Genomic DNA, 16,995 nt, shown 5'->3' with positions numbered 1-16,995 from the left:
AGTTGCGGAAACTATAGAGGGATTAAGCTTATGAGTCATACTATGAAGTTATGGGAAATGGTGATAGAACGGAGGTTGAGAAAAGAGACACAAGTAACAGAGAACCAATTTTGATTTATGCCAAGCAGATCTACCACTGAAGCAATATACCTATTAAGATGGATGATGGAGAGGTATCGTAGTAATAAAAGGGATCTACATATGGTGTTTATTGATTTGGAAAAAGCGTATGATATGGTACCAAGGGAGGTCTTATGGAAGGTTTTAGAAAAGAGGAGAGTAAGGATCGCATATATTCGGGCAATTAAAGACATGTATGATGGGGTACAACTAGTGTGAAGACTCAAGGTGGTGTGACAAAGGAATTTTCTATTGGTATAGGATTACACCAGGGATCATCCTTAAGTCCATACCTTTTCATGTTAGTCTTGGAAGTACTCACAGGGTACATCCAAGAGCCTGTGCCATGGTGCATGCTTTTTGCCGATGATATCGTCCTTATGGGAGAGTCAAGGGAAGACCTAAATAAGAAGTTGGAGTTATTGAGAGAAGCTCTAGAAGTGTATGGTCTGCGCATAAGCCGTAGCAAGACGGAATATATGGAATGTAAGTTCAGTCTGAGAAGGAAAAACCCCAATATAGAGGTGAAGATTGGAGAAAACATCCTACAAAAAGTTAAAAGTTTTAAGTATTTTGGGTGCATCATACATGATAATGGAGAGATTGAACAGGATGTAAATCATAAGATCCAAGTAGGTTGGTCAAAATGGCGGAGTGCATCTGGTTTTATATGCGACAAAAAAGTGCCTTTAAAACTTAACGGTAAATTCTATCGCACCGCTATAAGACCGGCTATGCTATATAGTACGAAGTGTTGGGCGGCTAAAGGGGAGCACGAACATAAGCTGAGTGTGGCAGAGATGAAGATGTTGAGATGGATGAGTGGTCATACGCTATTGGATAAAATAAGAAATGAAGATATAAGGGAGAGAGTTCGAGTAGCACCTATTGTGGAAAAGATAGTTGAATCGCGTCTCAGGTGGTTTGGACATGTGAGAAGAAGACCGATAGAACATCCAGTCAGGAGGGTGGATGAGATGGAAGATGGACAAAGGGCGAAAGGCAGAGGAAGACCTAAGAAGATCATCCATGAGGTGGTCAAACGAGATCTACATGTAAACGGTCTCTCTATAGACATGATACATGACAGAGCATAATGGCGTCGTTTGATTCATGTAGCGGACCCCACTTAGTGGAACAAGACTTTGTTGTTGTTGTTGTTTTTATTTTTTAAATTTTAAAATAAAAAAATAAAGTTAACTTAATTCATTTATATTATAATTATTTTTTAAAATTTTATCTAATATTTTTAATTATTAATTTTACATAAATATACATGCAAATGAGTCTTCACTCTTAACCTAATAGGAAGACAGTGAAAAGATAAATAGTACCACGTGTAAGCATTTTGCGACATTCCTAAGGTGAAGGAGACATGAAAAATCCGAATCCTGGACTAATCACCAATCGCTAACTTCCAATAAGAATAAAGTACCAATTTGGTTCCTGTCTATTTTTCAAAATGATAAGACGACCCTTAACCGAAAACACATTTCATTATGGTCCTTGACACTGTACTCCATCTGCCAACCCGGTTCTTCTGTCAGTTTCACGGCGAAAACTCGACGAAAATTGCTGACGTATCATGTTCAAAAATAGACAAGGACCTAATTGTTTCTAAATTTAAATTAGTTAGGAGTTTATTTGTCCTTATTATTCTTTAAACAATATTTTTATTCATTATATTAATATTTTTTTTTAATAAAGAAGTACAAACTAATTAATAAATTATTCAAATTTTATCATTTATTATGAAACCAAATAAATAATTTTTAAATATAATTTTTAAATATATAAATAATAAACATTAAAATTTAGTTAATACATTAATAATAATAACCCTATGATATACTATTAGTATTATAACTAATGAACACATTATTTGATATATAGTAAACTTTTTTTGACTAGTAACAAATTTAATTTTTTATCTCTTTAAACTAAATTAATAATTCTATTATGTTTTATTTCATTTAGTATTAGTAGCCTACTCATAGTGTATTTTAGTGCAAAGATATCAAATAGAATTATGAATTTAGTTTAAAGAAATAAAAAATTAAATTTGTTATTAGTAAAAAAAAAGTTTACTATATATCAAATAATGTGTTCATTAGTTTTCATTTTATTGTAAAAATTAGCTAGATCATAATACTAATAGTATATCATATGGTTATTATTATTAACGTATTAACTGAATTTTAATGTTTATTATTTATATATTTAAAAATTATATTTAAAAATTATTTATTTGGTTTCATAATAAATGATATTTTTAAATTTGAATAATTTATTAATTAGTTTGTACTTATTTATTAAAAAAGAATATTAATATAATGAATAAAAAATAATACGGACAAATAAATCCCTAACCAATTTAAATTTAGAGACAACTAGGTCCCTGTCTATTTTTTAACCTGACACGTCAGCAATTTTCGTGGAGTTTTCGTCATAAAACTAACAGAAGGATCGGGTTGACAGACGGAATACAAAGTCAGAGACCATAATAAAACGTATTTTTAGTTAAAGGTCATCTTATCATTTTAAAAAATAGACAGAGATCGAATTAATACTTTACTCTCCTAATAATTAGGATAGTCCCCCACATTAGCATGCATAGCTGGGTCCGCAACGCCATATAACAATGAAGATAGCTACCCCTCGATGTCTCAATACAATAGTAAAAGGTCCTACTTATAGAAAACTAGTAGCCTAAGGTTTACAGAAATGAGTAAATGACATAAAAATCCACTTCCGGGCCCACTTGGTGTGTGCTTGGGCTGAGCAATGAAGAATTTTCGTGCAGAGACCTCTCTTGGAGTTAAACGCCAGCTTTTATGCCAGTTTGGGCGTTTAACTCCCATTTTGGTGCCAGTTCCAGCGTTTAACGCTGGGATTTCTGAGGGTGACTTTGAACGCCGGTTTGGGCCATCAAATATTGGGCAAAGTATGAACTATCATATATTGCTGGAAAGCCCAGGATGTCTACTTTCCAACGCCGTTGAGAGCGCGCCAATTGGGCTTCTGTAGCTCCAGAAAATCCGCTTCGAGTGCAGGGAGGTCAGAATCCAACAGCATCTGCAGTCCTTTTCAGTCTCTGAATCAGATTTTTGCTCAGGTCCCTCAATTTCAGCCAGAAAATACCTGAAATCACAGAAAAACACACAAACTCATAGTAAAGTCCAGAAAAGTGAATTTTAACAAAAAACTAATAAAAATATACTAAAAACTAACTAGATCACACTAAAAACAATGCCAAAAAGCGTACAAATTATCCGCTCATCAGCGGCTTTTGCGGACGCGTCGACATCGGGAGGAGGCACTTCTGGAGGAACCATCGCCTGCTGTCCTCCAGTCTTTTCACCCTCGTCATCCTGGAGGAAGGTTTGATACAAGTTATCCATGCCGGTCACTTCGGCAGAAAGCCCCACTACAGAACAAATTGAAAAATGAACAAGTTAATGGAAGCAGCAATGGAAAATTTAAACAAGCGACTACACGACAAGAGAAACTCACGGATATAATCTCGGGCGGCCTCCCGATTACCCATGAGGAGGTGAGGATTCACATTGTTTCTCCCAAGAACCGCCCACAATATGTCGGCTATCCGCCGATCCACAGTCGACATCCCTTTATAAGTAACCTTGATAAAAGGATTAGACCCCGCCCCGAAACTCCAATACGTCGGGATGAGGCGCTCCTTTTCCAAAGACAACCAAAAAGGGTGACGACCCTTGACCGGGCGGACCTTAAAATACTTGTCCTTGAACTCGTGGTAGGAGTCCTCGAACAAACCAAAGATCCTCCGGCCTTGGGCAGACCGAAAGGACATGAACCCTTTCTTGTGTTTCCCCTCCTTCGAAGGGTTCGTTAGATTAAAGAAAAAGAGGAAGACGTCGACAGAGATCGGCAGCTCTAAGTACTCGCACACCATCTCGAAGCAGCGGATGGATGCCCAGCTGTTCGGATGTAATTGAGATGGTGCCACCGAAATTCGGTTTAGGAGGCTCATCTGAAAGGGGGAAAAGGGGATGCGAACCCCAACCTGGGTGAACATGGCCTTGTAAAACCAGATCCAATCGGCAACCCGAGGGGCATTAAAATTAATCTCATAAAGCCGCTCGTGAGGGGCGGGGACATAAACATCATAGTTCGCCTCCTCGTCGGTACCCCCACAAAGATACTCGGCCTGGCAAAATTCCGTGAGCTCCTCCTCACCCATCTGATTGGGAGAGTTCCTGAGGTCGGAAACCACCCACGCATACGGGTCGTAACCCGCGGCGGAGCTAGAAGCTCGGCTAACGACACGAGGCATACCTACAGTGGGGGCACCGCGCGGTTAGTCCGTGAGGTCGGAATCCAGGAAAAACCCAAAGAAACCCCACGTGCCATGACCACAAGGGGGACCAAACAAAACCGAGACCAGAACAATGACACAAACCCCCCATGACACACCACAGTCAACAAAAAGAAAATGCATCCATGAAAATGCGTCCATGAACAACAAGAAAAGAGCAAGCACAGGAAAAACGCTCATAACAAACATGCAAACAACCATTGAAGCGAAAGGAAAAAGGTGGTTACCTGGATGAATCGAGAAAATTCAGATAAGGACGAAGCGCACTGGAGCAATGAAAAGAACTTCTAAGAGATGAGAGCGCAGGAAGAAGGAATAGGCAATATGATCAGAAAAGCAAGTAGAAGAAGAACAAAACGTAAAACTGTTTAAAACCGCTTTAGTGGAAGCGCGAAAGGCCTGGGGGCAGAACAGTCTTTGCACGCGTGGGTTTTTTCGACCCTTAATGAGCATTTAATGCCCCTCGCGAGAAATGAGGCGACAAAAGAACGCCCCGAATTGCGAACGGGCACGTATACGAGTAGCGCGTCCCTCATACGAACGATCGACCTCGCGACAACAGAGAACTCGCCTCCAACGACCCATACGGTCGATTAAAGGCACGTGGAGGCACTGTAACGGCCTGGCCCAGGTCGCTTACGGGTCAACCCGACCCACTGAATACCCGACCCGAGCGGTCGGTCATATGCAGCTCACTACGCGACCCGGACACGCGTCCCTGACAGCTCTCCACTGAAGCTGTAAGGAAGCTTCGAGGAAGGTGGGCCTGTCCTTGTAGGGCCCACCTCTGACACAGTATAAATGGGGAAGGACCTGCCCTTCCCCCAAGGTACGTCACACTTTTCCACCTAACCATTTTCCCGCCTGCACACTAGCTGACTAGAGCGTCGGAGTGTCTTTGCAGGTGACACCCCCCACTCTCCTTCCACGACAAGTGCTCGGCTACTCGGCAAGCCCAAATCTAGCCCAACCGTGATCGAGGCGTTTTCACTCCCTCCAATTACCACCCGATTTGTCCGGAAACCGACGACCGAACATTAACTTATAAAAACTTTAGAACACCAATACATTTACCAATAAATAAATAAATGAAACAAGTTTGTACCTATGAAAAATGAATAAATTATTATTTTTACTTATAAAAATAAAAAATATTGATAGATATACTTTTAAATAATCTGTTTTCATGAGTTATGGATGTTCATAAATAAATTTATTAATATATTAAATTTGTATGAATAAAAATAATAATTAACTTGATAAATACATTAGATTCCTTTTATTGGACTAATAAAATACATAATTTTAAACACGTGCTTACTTTATCTACTTTTATTTTAAAATGAAGAATCCATAAATATGTCACTATTTTATTGCATAGCAATATTTTTTTTTTTTTTTGGACTAAGGCCTAGGCCAATACAACCCAAGCCCCAATAGAACTCCTAAGTTGCCACAACAATTCTCATTGTGCAAGAGAGGCGCTGCACTTTCCTTTCCTTGCAGCAACTTCCATTTCCCAATCTGATTGCATACTCATTTCCCAATAGATTTGGGCTGCTGTAAATGATGGGCTTGAGGAGACGCCTCACTGAAACTAGGCCACTAGTGTTATTCTTCTCGGTCTCATTCTCACAACTCTTCAGTGTTCGCCCTCTTTCTCCAATCTCCACCATCCCATTGATTTTTGACATTTGTGTTGTTTCTGAAATCAATCAAATCACAGCTTCTGTTTGATGCATCATCTATAATCCAATCTCATCTTCCGCTGCGGATTCAATCTTCTTTTCCGCCGGTGGTGCCTCTACTCTCCTCCACAATACTGGTTCCAATTCTCCCTTTCTCCTTCTAGTTACTTCCGAATCTCTCATTTTCTTTGCAAGTGTTCCAACTTCAAGGCCGCTATCAACCCCGTCCGCTGTCAACTCCCTCCGCCCTCCGGCAACAGCAATCCAGTACCGCAGAACACCATATCACCTCGTGTACAACTCGTCAATTACATAGGTTATGCTCGAGCTAGTTATTCGCACATACTGCATAGCAATATTGAAAAATTCTTTTTCTTTTCTTTGATCTCTTTAGTGTATTTTTTTTTTGGTAAATAAACGAAGCCATAGTTCAAATTTTTTTCCCCTTTGGCAACTACCCTTTTTAATTGGGCTCCTAGAATCTTCATAATTAAAATCCAGTCCCTAAGCCAGAAATAAACGAACCCAGCCCATATTCCAAGAGGCCCAATATATATTTAAATGGCCGAAAAATTAACATTATAAGGAAATATTATTAAAATAATGGTCATAAAAAGTTGGACGTTGGCTCCAACCTTCCAAAATTTGAAAACTTCAATCTCAAACGGTCCCCGAACTTTAAATTAAATACATCCGAACCGTCCATCAAAACCACTCTGCACCGTTTGATCACAGAATCTCTTTCTCTCTCCGCCATTTCTACCTTCCAGTTTCATATTTCACATTTCCCGTTTCCCAATTCCACCACTTACTATAGTGAACGAATTCGTCCCTTCCTTTTTTTTTCCCGTTGAAAATTTTCCACCGGAATCGTTCTCTGTCTTCTTCTTCGCGATGCCGTTTCTGTCGGAGGCCGCAAGCGCCATTAAGAGCAGGTTCGGGTTCCACCACCACCCTTCCTCCGATAAGATGTCGCTAGTTCAGAACACTCCCGATCTTCTCAAATCTGCGGCCAAGGACAGCGTCTTTCAGAGCTCAGGGGTTCGAAGCATCGGCAACTGGGATAACGACGAAGAAGCTTCCTCCGCTGCTACTTGCAGCACCGCAGTTGCCTCCGCTCAGAGTTTTGAGTTATACGAAGATCCTTCTTTCTGGAAGGAGCACAATGTGCAGGTACAATATTGCTTATTGAGTATTAATCAGTAGTTTAGTGAGTAGGTGATGGTTTAGAATTTTTTTTTAAATTTCAAATAACTGAATCTCATACCTTATAGTACGGATTTTTTGCTAGTAAAATTCAAGCTAGTTTTGTAATTCTTTGTGTACTTCAATTTATTTGTAATCGTAATAATATATACTTAGGATGGATTTTGACTCGATGGGAGCTTATTTAGATTTTGACTTAATTTTTTGGTCTAGGTTATAATCAGAATGCGCCCTCTAAGCAATGCGGAAGTATCGGTACAAGGGCATAGCAAGTGCGTAAGGCAGGAAAGTTCTCAAACAATTACTTGGACTGGGCATCCAGAGTCTCGATTTACTTTTGATCTTGTTGCTGATGAGAATGTTAGCCAGGTAGATTTTTCTTACATAATTTCATTCATATTGTAGAAATAGAATTTGGTTGTGCATTTCATATTTTGATAGTTATATATGCATATATCTTTGGTCCCATTTCTATTTATTGGTTCTAAGACTGGGTTTTGAATGAATTATTTGCCAGGAGAAACTTTTTAAAGTAGCTGGTTTGCCAATGGTAGAAAACTGCATGGGAGGTTACAACAGCTGCATGTTTGCTTATGGCCAAGTGAGTCTTTAGTTTGCTCTATTCCAGTTGGTTGCAAGGTTATATGTATAGCAAATGTTCTATATTTTGACTTTTTTTTTAAAATTTATTTATTTATTAGTTATGTCTTTCAATTCTAATGTTCGTATTGTCATAAAAATGAGAATATGTGATACTTTTGTGATTTAGACTAATTATGAAATGTGACTTATGTGATTGATGGAGCTAACCTCATTGTTTGCTGAAAATACTGATTATGCTTGTAGACCGGAAGTGGGAAGACTCACACCATGCTTGGTGATATTGAGGGGGGAACTAGAAGACATAGTGTCAACTGCGGGATGACACCAAGAATTTTTGAGCACTTATTTTCAAGGATCCAAAAGGTAATATTTATTGAGGGTTTAGATGCCATGGGCTAAGCTTATGCTTCAACTGTAGGTTGGACGAATATCATGTGATGAATATTGTTTCTATGTTATGGCTATAGGGTTCTATTAGGAAGATAAATATTCTTGCTGAGATAGTCATCCATTAAGAAATCTTCTTTTACTTGTATATTTTTTATCAAACAATTATGCAGTGATCATTAAATCATCCACTTATTGTTGATCTTGCCAGTTCTATATTTGAACCTTTTATATTTAATTTGGATTGATTAAGGACATCCATATTTTTGGATGACTAATAAACAATATATTGATATAATTGTTATGTTGCAGTATGACCATTCATACATTTATGGTAGCAAGGATCTAATTTTAGTCTGTATTGCTCTAATGAACCAGGAAAAAGAGGCCCGGAGAGATGAAAAGTTAAAATTTACCTGCAAAATTTCTTTCTTGGAGATTTACAATGAACAGATTCTTGATCTTTTGGACCCATCATCTAACAATCTACAGGTATTGCTAACCATTCATAAAAAAATAGCATCTCCTTAATTTTTAAATCGTCTCTCTTATTTCGGAAATACCTTTTCTTTCTCTGCTCTGTTTCCCAAAGTATCTATTCTGCAGTAAAGTCGATTTCCATATCATTGGAGGTTCCTCTGAACCTAAGAAGATAATAAACACACAAAAGTTGCTTGAATATGACCTACTATTTCAGTGTTTCTCTGAATATTTTTAGAAGAGTTTTAATACATCTATTGAATCTTATTCATCTAAAACTACGTGGCAGATAAGAGAAGACATTAAAAAAGGAGTTTATGTGGAAAACATCAAGGAAGTCGAAGTCACTAATGCTCGAGATGTCATTCAGCAACTTATTCAGGTCTGTGTTGATCTGGAACATTGTTAACATCAGCAGTATTGATTTTGACTTGGTATTTTTAGAAACATTTAGTGTTTCGTAGTAAGTACCTACTATGCTATTCCAAAATTTTCACAATTCTTTCTAGATTTGTTCAATGATTTTTGCACATGGAATCCTATTCTTTAATAGGCATGATTGAAAATAACGATAATGTGATATTATTTAGGGCGCCGCAAATAGAAAGGTGGCTGCTACAAATATGAATCATGCTAGCAGTCGTTCTCACAGTGTATTTACTTGCAACATTGAGAGTCAGGTGACTAATATTGATGCTTTACATTTTATCTTATTGGATATTTATGTAAAACAGATAAAAAAAGAATTTATTTATTTTTTAATTTATTTTATGTTCTTCAACGATATTCTGAAAACTTAATTAACTTGTCCATAGTGGGAATCTCAAGGAGTGACTCTCTTTCGATTTGCTAGACTTAACCTTGTTGATTTGGCTGGATCAGAAAGGTAAGCGGATCGCAAGATTCTATATACCTGTTTGTGTATATGTTCTAGATTAGCAAAGTCAAAGTCCATTTACTTTGTTTAATACCCATATGGCTAACATTATGTTTCTATTTTGATGACAAAAGGCAGAAAAGTTCTGGTGCTGAAGGGGAGCGCCTCAAGGAAGCTACTAATATCAATAAGTCTCTTTCAACCTTGGGGTTGGTTATCCTCACTGACAAGTTTAAATTACATTCTATTACATACATGTGTTTCTATTGTTGTGTTAGTGTTACCCTAAAAAAATTAATTGGGTGATATACCTGCAGGCTTGTGATTATGAACTTAGTAAGTATATCGAATGGGAAGTCGCTGCATGTTCCGTACCGTGATTCAAAGCTTACTTTTTTACTTCAGGTCAGTGGTGGATCTTTCTAGCTTCACATTGCTTTGGTGGTGCATCATACTTCCAAATTAGATTCTGTAGATTAGAGGCAAAGCATATCACTGGTTACAAAAATAAAAAGCAAATAGTTCTTGTGCAAGTAACTTTGATTTGAAGTCCAGAAAGTAACTCTGTGATTGAGCAATAATAGATTCGCTATGGAATAATTACCAAAGCTAATTACTATTTTTGAGAGGATCTTAAATTTTGCAGTTGAAGAAATGAATGCTTGTATGCTAAAATACATGTTTGGTAGTTCACTAATTATTTTTCCATTCGAGAAATTGTTTGCTAAAGTGATCATGGGCATCACATTAGAAACAATTAACTTATAATAATCAGTATTTGGTCTCTCCCTTTCAGGATTCTCTTGGAGGGAATTCAAAGACGATCATAATTGCAAATATAAGCCCCTCCATTTGGTCAGCGAATCTCCTTCCTCTATGATCTAAATATTTTTTTATAGCTTGTTTTCTTGGTCATTAACAATCTCAAATTTATATGCTGTACCCTTGCAGTTGCTCACTTGAGACATTAAGCACATTGAAATTTGCACAACGCGCTAAATTTATTAAGAACAATGTATGTCTCTCTTCAAGAGCTCCTTTATTACTGTACTTTTGATTTTCAGCCTACAAATACTTCTCACGAGAGAGCTGATTAAACAGTGTTGATATCTGTTTAAATCTTTTAATAGAGTCTTACTAATTTCTATTCATATTGTTGTCTATTTTTCTCCAGGCCATTGTAAATGAGGATGCATCCGGAGATGTCATTGCCATGAGAATTCAAATTCAACAACTCAAGGTGCTCTACTTTTGATTTATCCTTTTTCCATTTATTGTCTAAATTCTATCATAGTCATTTCTAATGTTCAAGCGTCCTCGTTCTCTTTCGCTTAAGCTAATTTACAAGAAATGTTGATATAATGAAATTCTTGAACAGATATCCAATAAATTAGCATATTTGTAAAGCTTTTATCTTTTGGTTTTCAGAAAGAAGTATCACGTTTACGGGGTCTAGTTGGAGGTGGAGAAATTCAGGACGTTGAATCTTCAGTGATCAGCTTTCCAGGCTCTCCAGGATCCTTTAAGTGGGAAGGCAATCATGGATCATTCAGTCCATTAACCTCTGCTAAAAGGATAACTCCCGTAGGGATTATTTTTATTTTCTTTTTCCTCGGTATGAAAACATATCTTGTTTCTCATGATTCTGTACTCATAAGGATACTTACTGCTTTCAGAAAAAAGACTATGAAATTGCCCTTGTTGGGGCCTTTAGGAGGGAAAAGGAGAAGGATATGGCATTGCAGGCATTGAAAGATGAAAATGAAGCTGTCATGAAGCTGGTATTGTGGAAAACAATATATTTGCCACTTGATGGTTTGTTTTGAGTTTTATGTTTGAATGAGAATAAAATTTGTGTTATTGTCTAGAGGTTTTGTATGGGTCTTCACTCTTCAGTATATTTAACATATGATTTTCTAGTATTTTAATATATCAAAAAGTCTTTATTCAGAATATTTTTTAGGATGTAAATGTATAAATTTAATGGTTGCAATATGGGATGAAAATCAGGCCAAACAAAGGGAAGATGAAATCCAAGGTCTAAAGATGAGGCTACGTTTTCGAGAAGCTGGGATAAAGAGGCTTGAAGGAGTTGCTTCTGGAAAGATCTCAGCTGAGACACACTTGCTGAATGAAAAGGAGGAGCTTCTGAAGGAAATTGAAGTCCTGAGGACCCAGGTGGACCGAAATCAAGAGGTGACCAGATTTGCTATGGAAAATCTGCAGCTGAAGAAAGAAATTGAAAGGCATGTTTTTATTGCATATATAAAGATGGCTCCTTGTTTTACTCTTTTGGTCTGTTTTGTCTCCTGTGCAAACATAAATAGCTCAATTTGGCTTCACAACTAAAAGAATGCTTGAGATTTGGAAAGTTAGCGGGTGGCCAAAGCACAAAATTGTATATTCAAGCATGAGACAAACATAGCACTTTAGATACTATGTTTGACATTTAATGAGGAACAACATATAGTATAGCGTCAGAGTAACAATGAATTCGTGTGATCAATAATGATTTTCTTTTTTCTCTAAACTTTCATGTGGTGATTGGTGATTTACTTATATATCTTCAAATACACACTACACAGGTTGAAATCATTTTCTGAGGAAGGTGAACGTGAATTGATGAATGAACAGATTATGGTACTAGAAAACCAGGTAGAAAAAAAGATTTCATAATTTACTTTATAAAGATTTTACTTTATATCTTGTAATGTTGATTGTATTTTACCCACTTGTCTGTGCAGTTGTTAGAGGCACTAGATTGGAAATTTATGCATCAAACATATCTGGTAATGCTTCTAGAGGTTTCTGGTTTAATTTTTAACCGTTGCAATGGATTACAATTTTTTCATGTTTACATCGTCATTTTATAAATTTTGTAGAACACGAAGTCAGAAATGGAAGATGTAAATGGTGATAACATTCTTGTTTCTGATCAGGTATGCAACTACACAATTTAGCTTCATGCATTATTTGTCATAATCTTGCATTTTTGAAATTTCATGCTTTATAAATGATGCAATTCTTAATATTTATTCTAGGATCCAAAATCTCGTTGGCAGTCTTCTCTCAGAGAGGAAAATGAATTTCTCCGCATTCAGGTCTAGGCAAATTTTGTTGCTACTCTTTTTTCTTTCTTCACCGTTTTACTTTTAGGTTCAACCGTTCAAGTGTCTCACACTATCACAAGTTAACATAATTTTATCTATCACAGGCTATACAAAACCAGGCCGAAATGGACACACTTCAAAAAAAGCTTGAAGTTTGCCTTCAAGAGAAAGAAAAATTAGAGAGGTATTGTTTACTCTCTCTCTCTCTCTCTCACACACATGCGGTGAGTTACCTTAGATAATGTGTGCTGATAAAAGTGATTTTTCTTTCTCATATTTCCTTCTTCATATTGTTTATGCAGAGGATAATTATTCCTCTTTATTGTTCTTATGCGATATAAGATATGTTTCTCCAATGCACTCACAGAATAGAATATATTACAGGGATCTTCATGATTTGACAACAAAGTTTGAACAAGAGAAATCCCAGGCAACCACAGAAGGAAGGGAGCAAATGGACCTTCCATCAACAACTGATATGCCTGTCATTAACATCAACGGCCAACAGGAATTGAAAGCAATGGTTGATGCAATTGCTTCAGCTAGTCAACGAGAGGCAGAGGCTCATGAGACAGCAATTGTGCTATCGAAGGAGAACGATGAACTCAGGGTGAAGCTTAAGACATTGATTGAGGACAACAGCAAACTAATTGAATTGTATGAAGAAGCTGCTGCTGTAGGCAGAAATGTTGATGAAGTTGGTTCAATTGTTGACAATGGTCGCCATCTTGAAACAACAAGAGAAGAGGAGAATGAACTGAAAAGCGTGGTTGAGAATCTCCAGCATCAGCTTAATGAACTGAATGAAGAAAATGAAAAGCTGATGACTTTGTATGAAAGAGCCATGCAGGAGAAGGATGACCTTAAAAGAGCTCTTGCATGCTCTGGACAAGAAAAGGTAGAAACCAGCGGAGAAACTGTCTGCCCAGAAAAACTTGTTGAAGTTGATGGAGGAAAAATACTGTCAAATGCAGAAACTGTTTGCCTGGAACGTCAGGGTAGAGGAGACACTGAATACATTGACCATCCTACAATATTTGGCCGTGAGTGTCAGCAGAATGAGGTATCAAATTGCACTGCATCAAAGTTCTCAGATGAAGTGAATTGTGCTAGGGAGAAGCTTGGAATAGTTAATGAACAAATATCAGATTGTGTCAGGAATCTATCTTCCCTTGGTTGTGTGGAAAAGGCTACGGTTGAGGTTGATAAGCTATCTAGTGAAGTTGAGGTAATTGAACATGATATTCAGGTCAAGCGTCAGAACTTTGAATCCTTGAAACTTATGCTTTCTGATGCACATGACAGAAGAACTCTAGCTGATAGAAAGTTCTCTGCACTCAAATATTCATTATCAAACCTCTCCTCATCGTTCGCTTACTTTGAGCAAAGGGAAGCAAGGGCAAGAGCAGGGGTGAACGACTTGGCATGTAATCTTAATAGAAAGAAAGAGGCACTGATTGCCCTTCAAGCTTCCAAAGAAGGGTTGGTGAATGCTCAGAAGAAGAACCAAGAATCTGAAGCTGAGGTAATAGCAAATATTGCAACCATCAAATCAAAACTGGAGGAAGAGAGTCGCAAGCGGGAAGGTGAAAAGGTTCTATTTGCAATTGACAACACACAGCATACAGACCCCCAACCGAAAACTTGGCATTTTAGTGGTAAAGCTACTGAGTTGCTGAAGCTAGAGGAAGAAAAACCGAAGTTGCAGTCAGAGATGAATCTCTCTCTAGAAAAACTTGCTGCCATAAGAAAGGAACTTGGAAATCTAAACAAGAAGCTGGCAAGTACAGAGAGCCAGATAGAAGCTGTTCAACTGGAAATTCAGCACATTTCGAGGATCTCAGAGGAGAAGGAACTCGCACTTCAACGTGTCATGAAGGAGAAGGAAATGCTCTTGGAGTTTAGAGATAATGGTTTTTCTGAAGTAGGGCATATTATTGCTGAACTCCACCAGTGTGTGTTTGAATGTGATTTAAAGGAGGCTGAAATAAAGGTTCTAGAGGAAGAACTGCAAACAGATTTTACAAGGGTCCAAGAGTTACAGACAGCAAGAATCATTGCTGCCAACAGTAAAAACAATATCCTGTCTTCAATGTCTCATTCTAGCATGTTAGTGAGGATTGAAGAGGGGATGCAGAATCTGAAGGCATTTATTCTTGAGATAAAATTGTTGTTAGATGGCATTTCCCATTCCACCTAAACCGCTGCTTTGTGTAACTAGTTTTAACCCTTAACCTTGTTTCCTTTTTTTAACGATTATAATCCTCCACTTGTAATTGTAGCATGTTTTGAATGTCCTTTCTGGATAATCCTATTTAGCATTCTTCTAAACTTGCACTTCTAAAAAATAAGTCAGTTTGTGTTAATTTTGTTATTAATTTTATTCGAAATTATCATAGTTTTTTAACACAAATAAAAATGATTTGCTTTACAAAATTAAAAGTTAATAAAAATTTATGTAATCCCCGTAAGACATGCATTTATATTTTGTTTGGTGGGTTAAATGTGTCAGACACTAGGGTGGTGTTTGAACGTTTAAACTTTAATGTGTGTATTGGCCAGAATTAGTTTGAATTGATACATCATTGCATTGTTACTAGTTATAGATAAGAATGCCAAAATGCTATGTATGTCGTTCATACATGGCCAAATTGAGGAAGTGGTTAGCAGAAGCATCTCTCGTGCTGTCGTGCATTCAGCACTGTAAGTCTGTAACCCTCAACAATATAAGTAAGTCTGTGATGTGATTCCAGCATCTTTGCATATGTGAGACCCAAATGGAACAACACATTAACACAATGTACCCCAACCAAAAGAGGCAAAGACCCTTGGATAATAAAACTAAGATAAAAAAGCCAGAACACAAATCTAATAATAGTAATAACAGCAACATTCACTCTATCACATCCCTTCTTTCAAGCTCACCCATCCATTCCTTTCTCTTTTCTCAAATCTCTTTTAACTCTTCCCAAAACATTTTCCCGGAAAACCTCATGAAATAAAAATAAAAAATAAAAAAACAAACCGGAATGGATCCTCGCCGGTGACAAAAACTCTTTTACCCCTCCGTCACAGGTTTCCTTCTCTTTGTCTCTCTTCTTCGCTTTTTCTTCCTCTCTCTCTTTCTTCTCCTCTCTGTTGCTTCAATGGGGACAAAAAAGAAAGAGAAGGGAATTCCGGCGAATCGCAGAAGCGTTCCACCTCCGCCACCTATGCCTCCTAAGCCAACCAAAATTCGACGGCGAACGAGCGAGGTTGCCGGCGGTGCGACGGCAGAGTGCGCGGCGGTGTTCTGCTGCTTGCCGTGCGCCGTTATGGACCTGCTGGTTCTGGCGACGTACAAGTTGCCGGCGGGGCTGGTGAAGAAGGCGATGATGAAGAGAGACCGGCAGCGCATGCAGAAGAAGAAGAGGACGCAGATGCAGAACAAGCAAAACGGCGGCGTCGGCGTGATGGCGCCAGAGAATGAGAAGAAGGAAGGGCTGACGCTGCTGGAGGAGCACCTGGCGACGGAGGAGGTGAATAGGAAATCGGCGGCGGAGAAGGATGATATGGAAGAAGAAATGTGGGCCCAGTTTAACGGAATGGGGTTCTGGAGAAGCACTTCGCAACGCAGTTTGCAACTGCCTCAACTAACTCAGCAAATGTCCAAACTGCAAACAGCTGGCGATGAGGATCGCGTGCGCGCGTGACATCCGTTTGAATTACACGTGTCGTAATCTCATTCGTCCTTTGAGGTTTAGATTGTCTGGATTGTGCATACATGTAAATTGAGGGGGAAAGAATCAGTTATTAAAAATCTATCTTATATTCTCACTTCAATATATATAATGTTCATTTATTTAGATAACCCAAACAAAATCCAAATGTTTGGATTGGCCTCTTACGCTCTTTTAATTTTGATCATGTAGGGAACACGCACGTTTTCCTTGTGTTTATGTATATGTCATGTAAAGTAAGAGCAAGATAGTGATGAATATGTATATGTATATATTGTAATCTGTATTTTGTTTTTTTTTAAAATAGAGTAAATATTCATTTTGATCCCTTATTATTTGATCAAAGAATAAAGTGTCTTTAATTATTTTAAAATATCATATTGGACTTATCCATCAAATTTATCGGCTATCCCTTTTAATTAGTTGCGAAACAATAACCAACTGATGTTTA

General features: G+C 37.8%; 1 protein-coding gene across 1 annotated transcript; it reads left to right on the top strand.

Annotated features, from left to right (window-relative positions):
• The first annotated feature begins 5,926 nt into the window (after positions 1–5,926).
• Positions 5,927–15,191, top strand: LOC112706977 (kinesin-like protein KIN-12E). Its single transcript, XM_025758519.3, has 22 exons — positions 5,927–7,335; positions 7,582–7,737; positions 7,886–7,969; positions 8,215–8,334; positions 8,737–8,850; positions 9,128–9,220; positions 9,429–9,518; positions 9,654–9,724; positions 9,850–9,924; positions 10,033–10,120; positions 10,512–10,570; positions 10,667–10,730; positions 10,890–10,955; positions 11,144–11,299; positions 11,392–11,496; positions 11,726–11,961; positions 12,301–12,370; positions 12,460–12,504; positions 12,598–12,654; positions 12,757–12,816; positions 12,930–13,009; positions 13,210–15,191. Exons 1-22 carry the CDS (start codon positions 7,057–7,059, stop codon positions 15,023–15,025), a joined length of 3,984 nt encoding a protein of 1,327 aa, XP_025614304.1. The 5' UTR covers positions 5,927–7,056; the 3' UTR covers positions 15,026–15,191.
• The last annotated feature ends 1,804 nt before the right edge of the window (positions 15,192–16,995 follow it).

Source organism: Arachis hypogaea, chromosome 8 (assembly GCF_003086295.3).
Source record: "Arachis hypogaea cultivar Tifrunner chromosome 8, arahy.Tifrunner.gnm2.J5K5, whole genome shotgun sequence".
Taxonomy (NCBI): Eukaryota; Viridiplantae; Streptophyta; class Magnoliopsida; order Fabales; family Fabaceae; genus Arachis; species Arachis hypogaea.
This window is presented reverse-complemented; position numbering and strand designations above follow the sequence as displayed.

What these genes read in the sequence shown, in the direction of transcription:
- LOC112706977 (XM_025758519.3), top strand. Translation starts at nt 7,057, where the DNA reads ATGCCGTTTCTGTCGGAGGCCGCAAGCGCCATTAAGAGCAGGTTCGGG. An exon ending in AATATAAGCCCCTCCATTTG is followed by an intron (nt 10,571 to 10,666) that starts GTCAGCGAATCT and finishes GTACCCTTGCAG; the next exon opens with TTGCTCACTTGAGACATTAA. An exon ending in CTGCTAAAAGGATAACTCCC is followed by an intron (nt 11,300 to 11,391) that starts GTAGGGATTATT and finishes TACTGCTTTCAG; the next exon opens with AAAAAAGACTATGAAATTGC.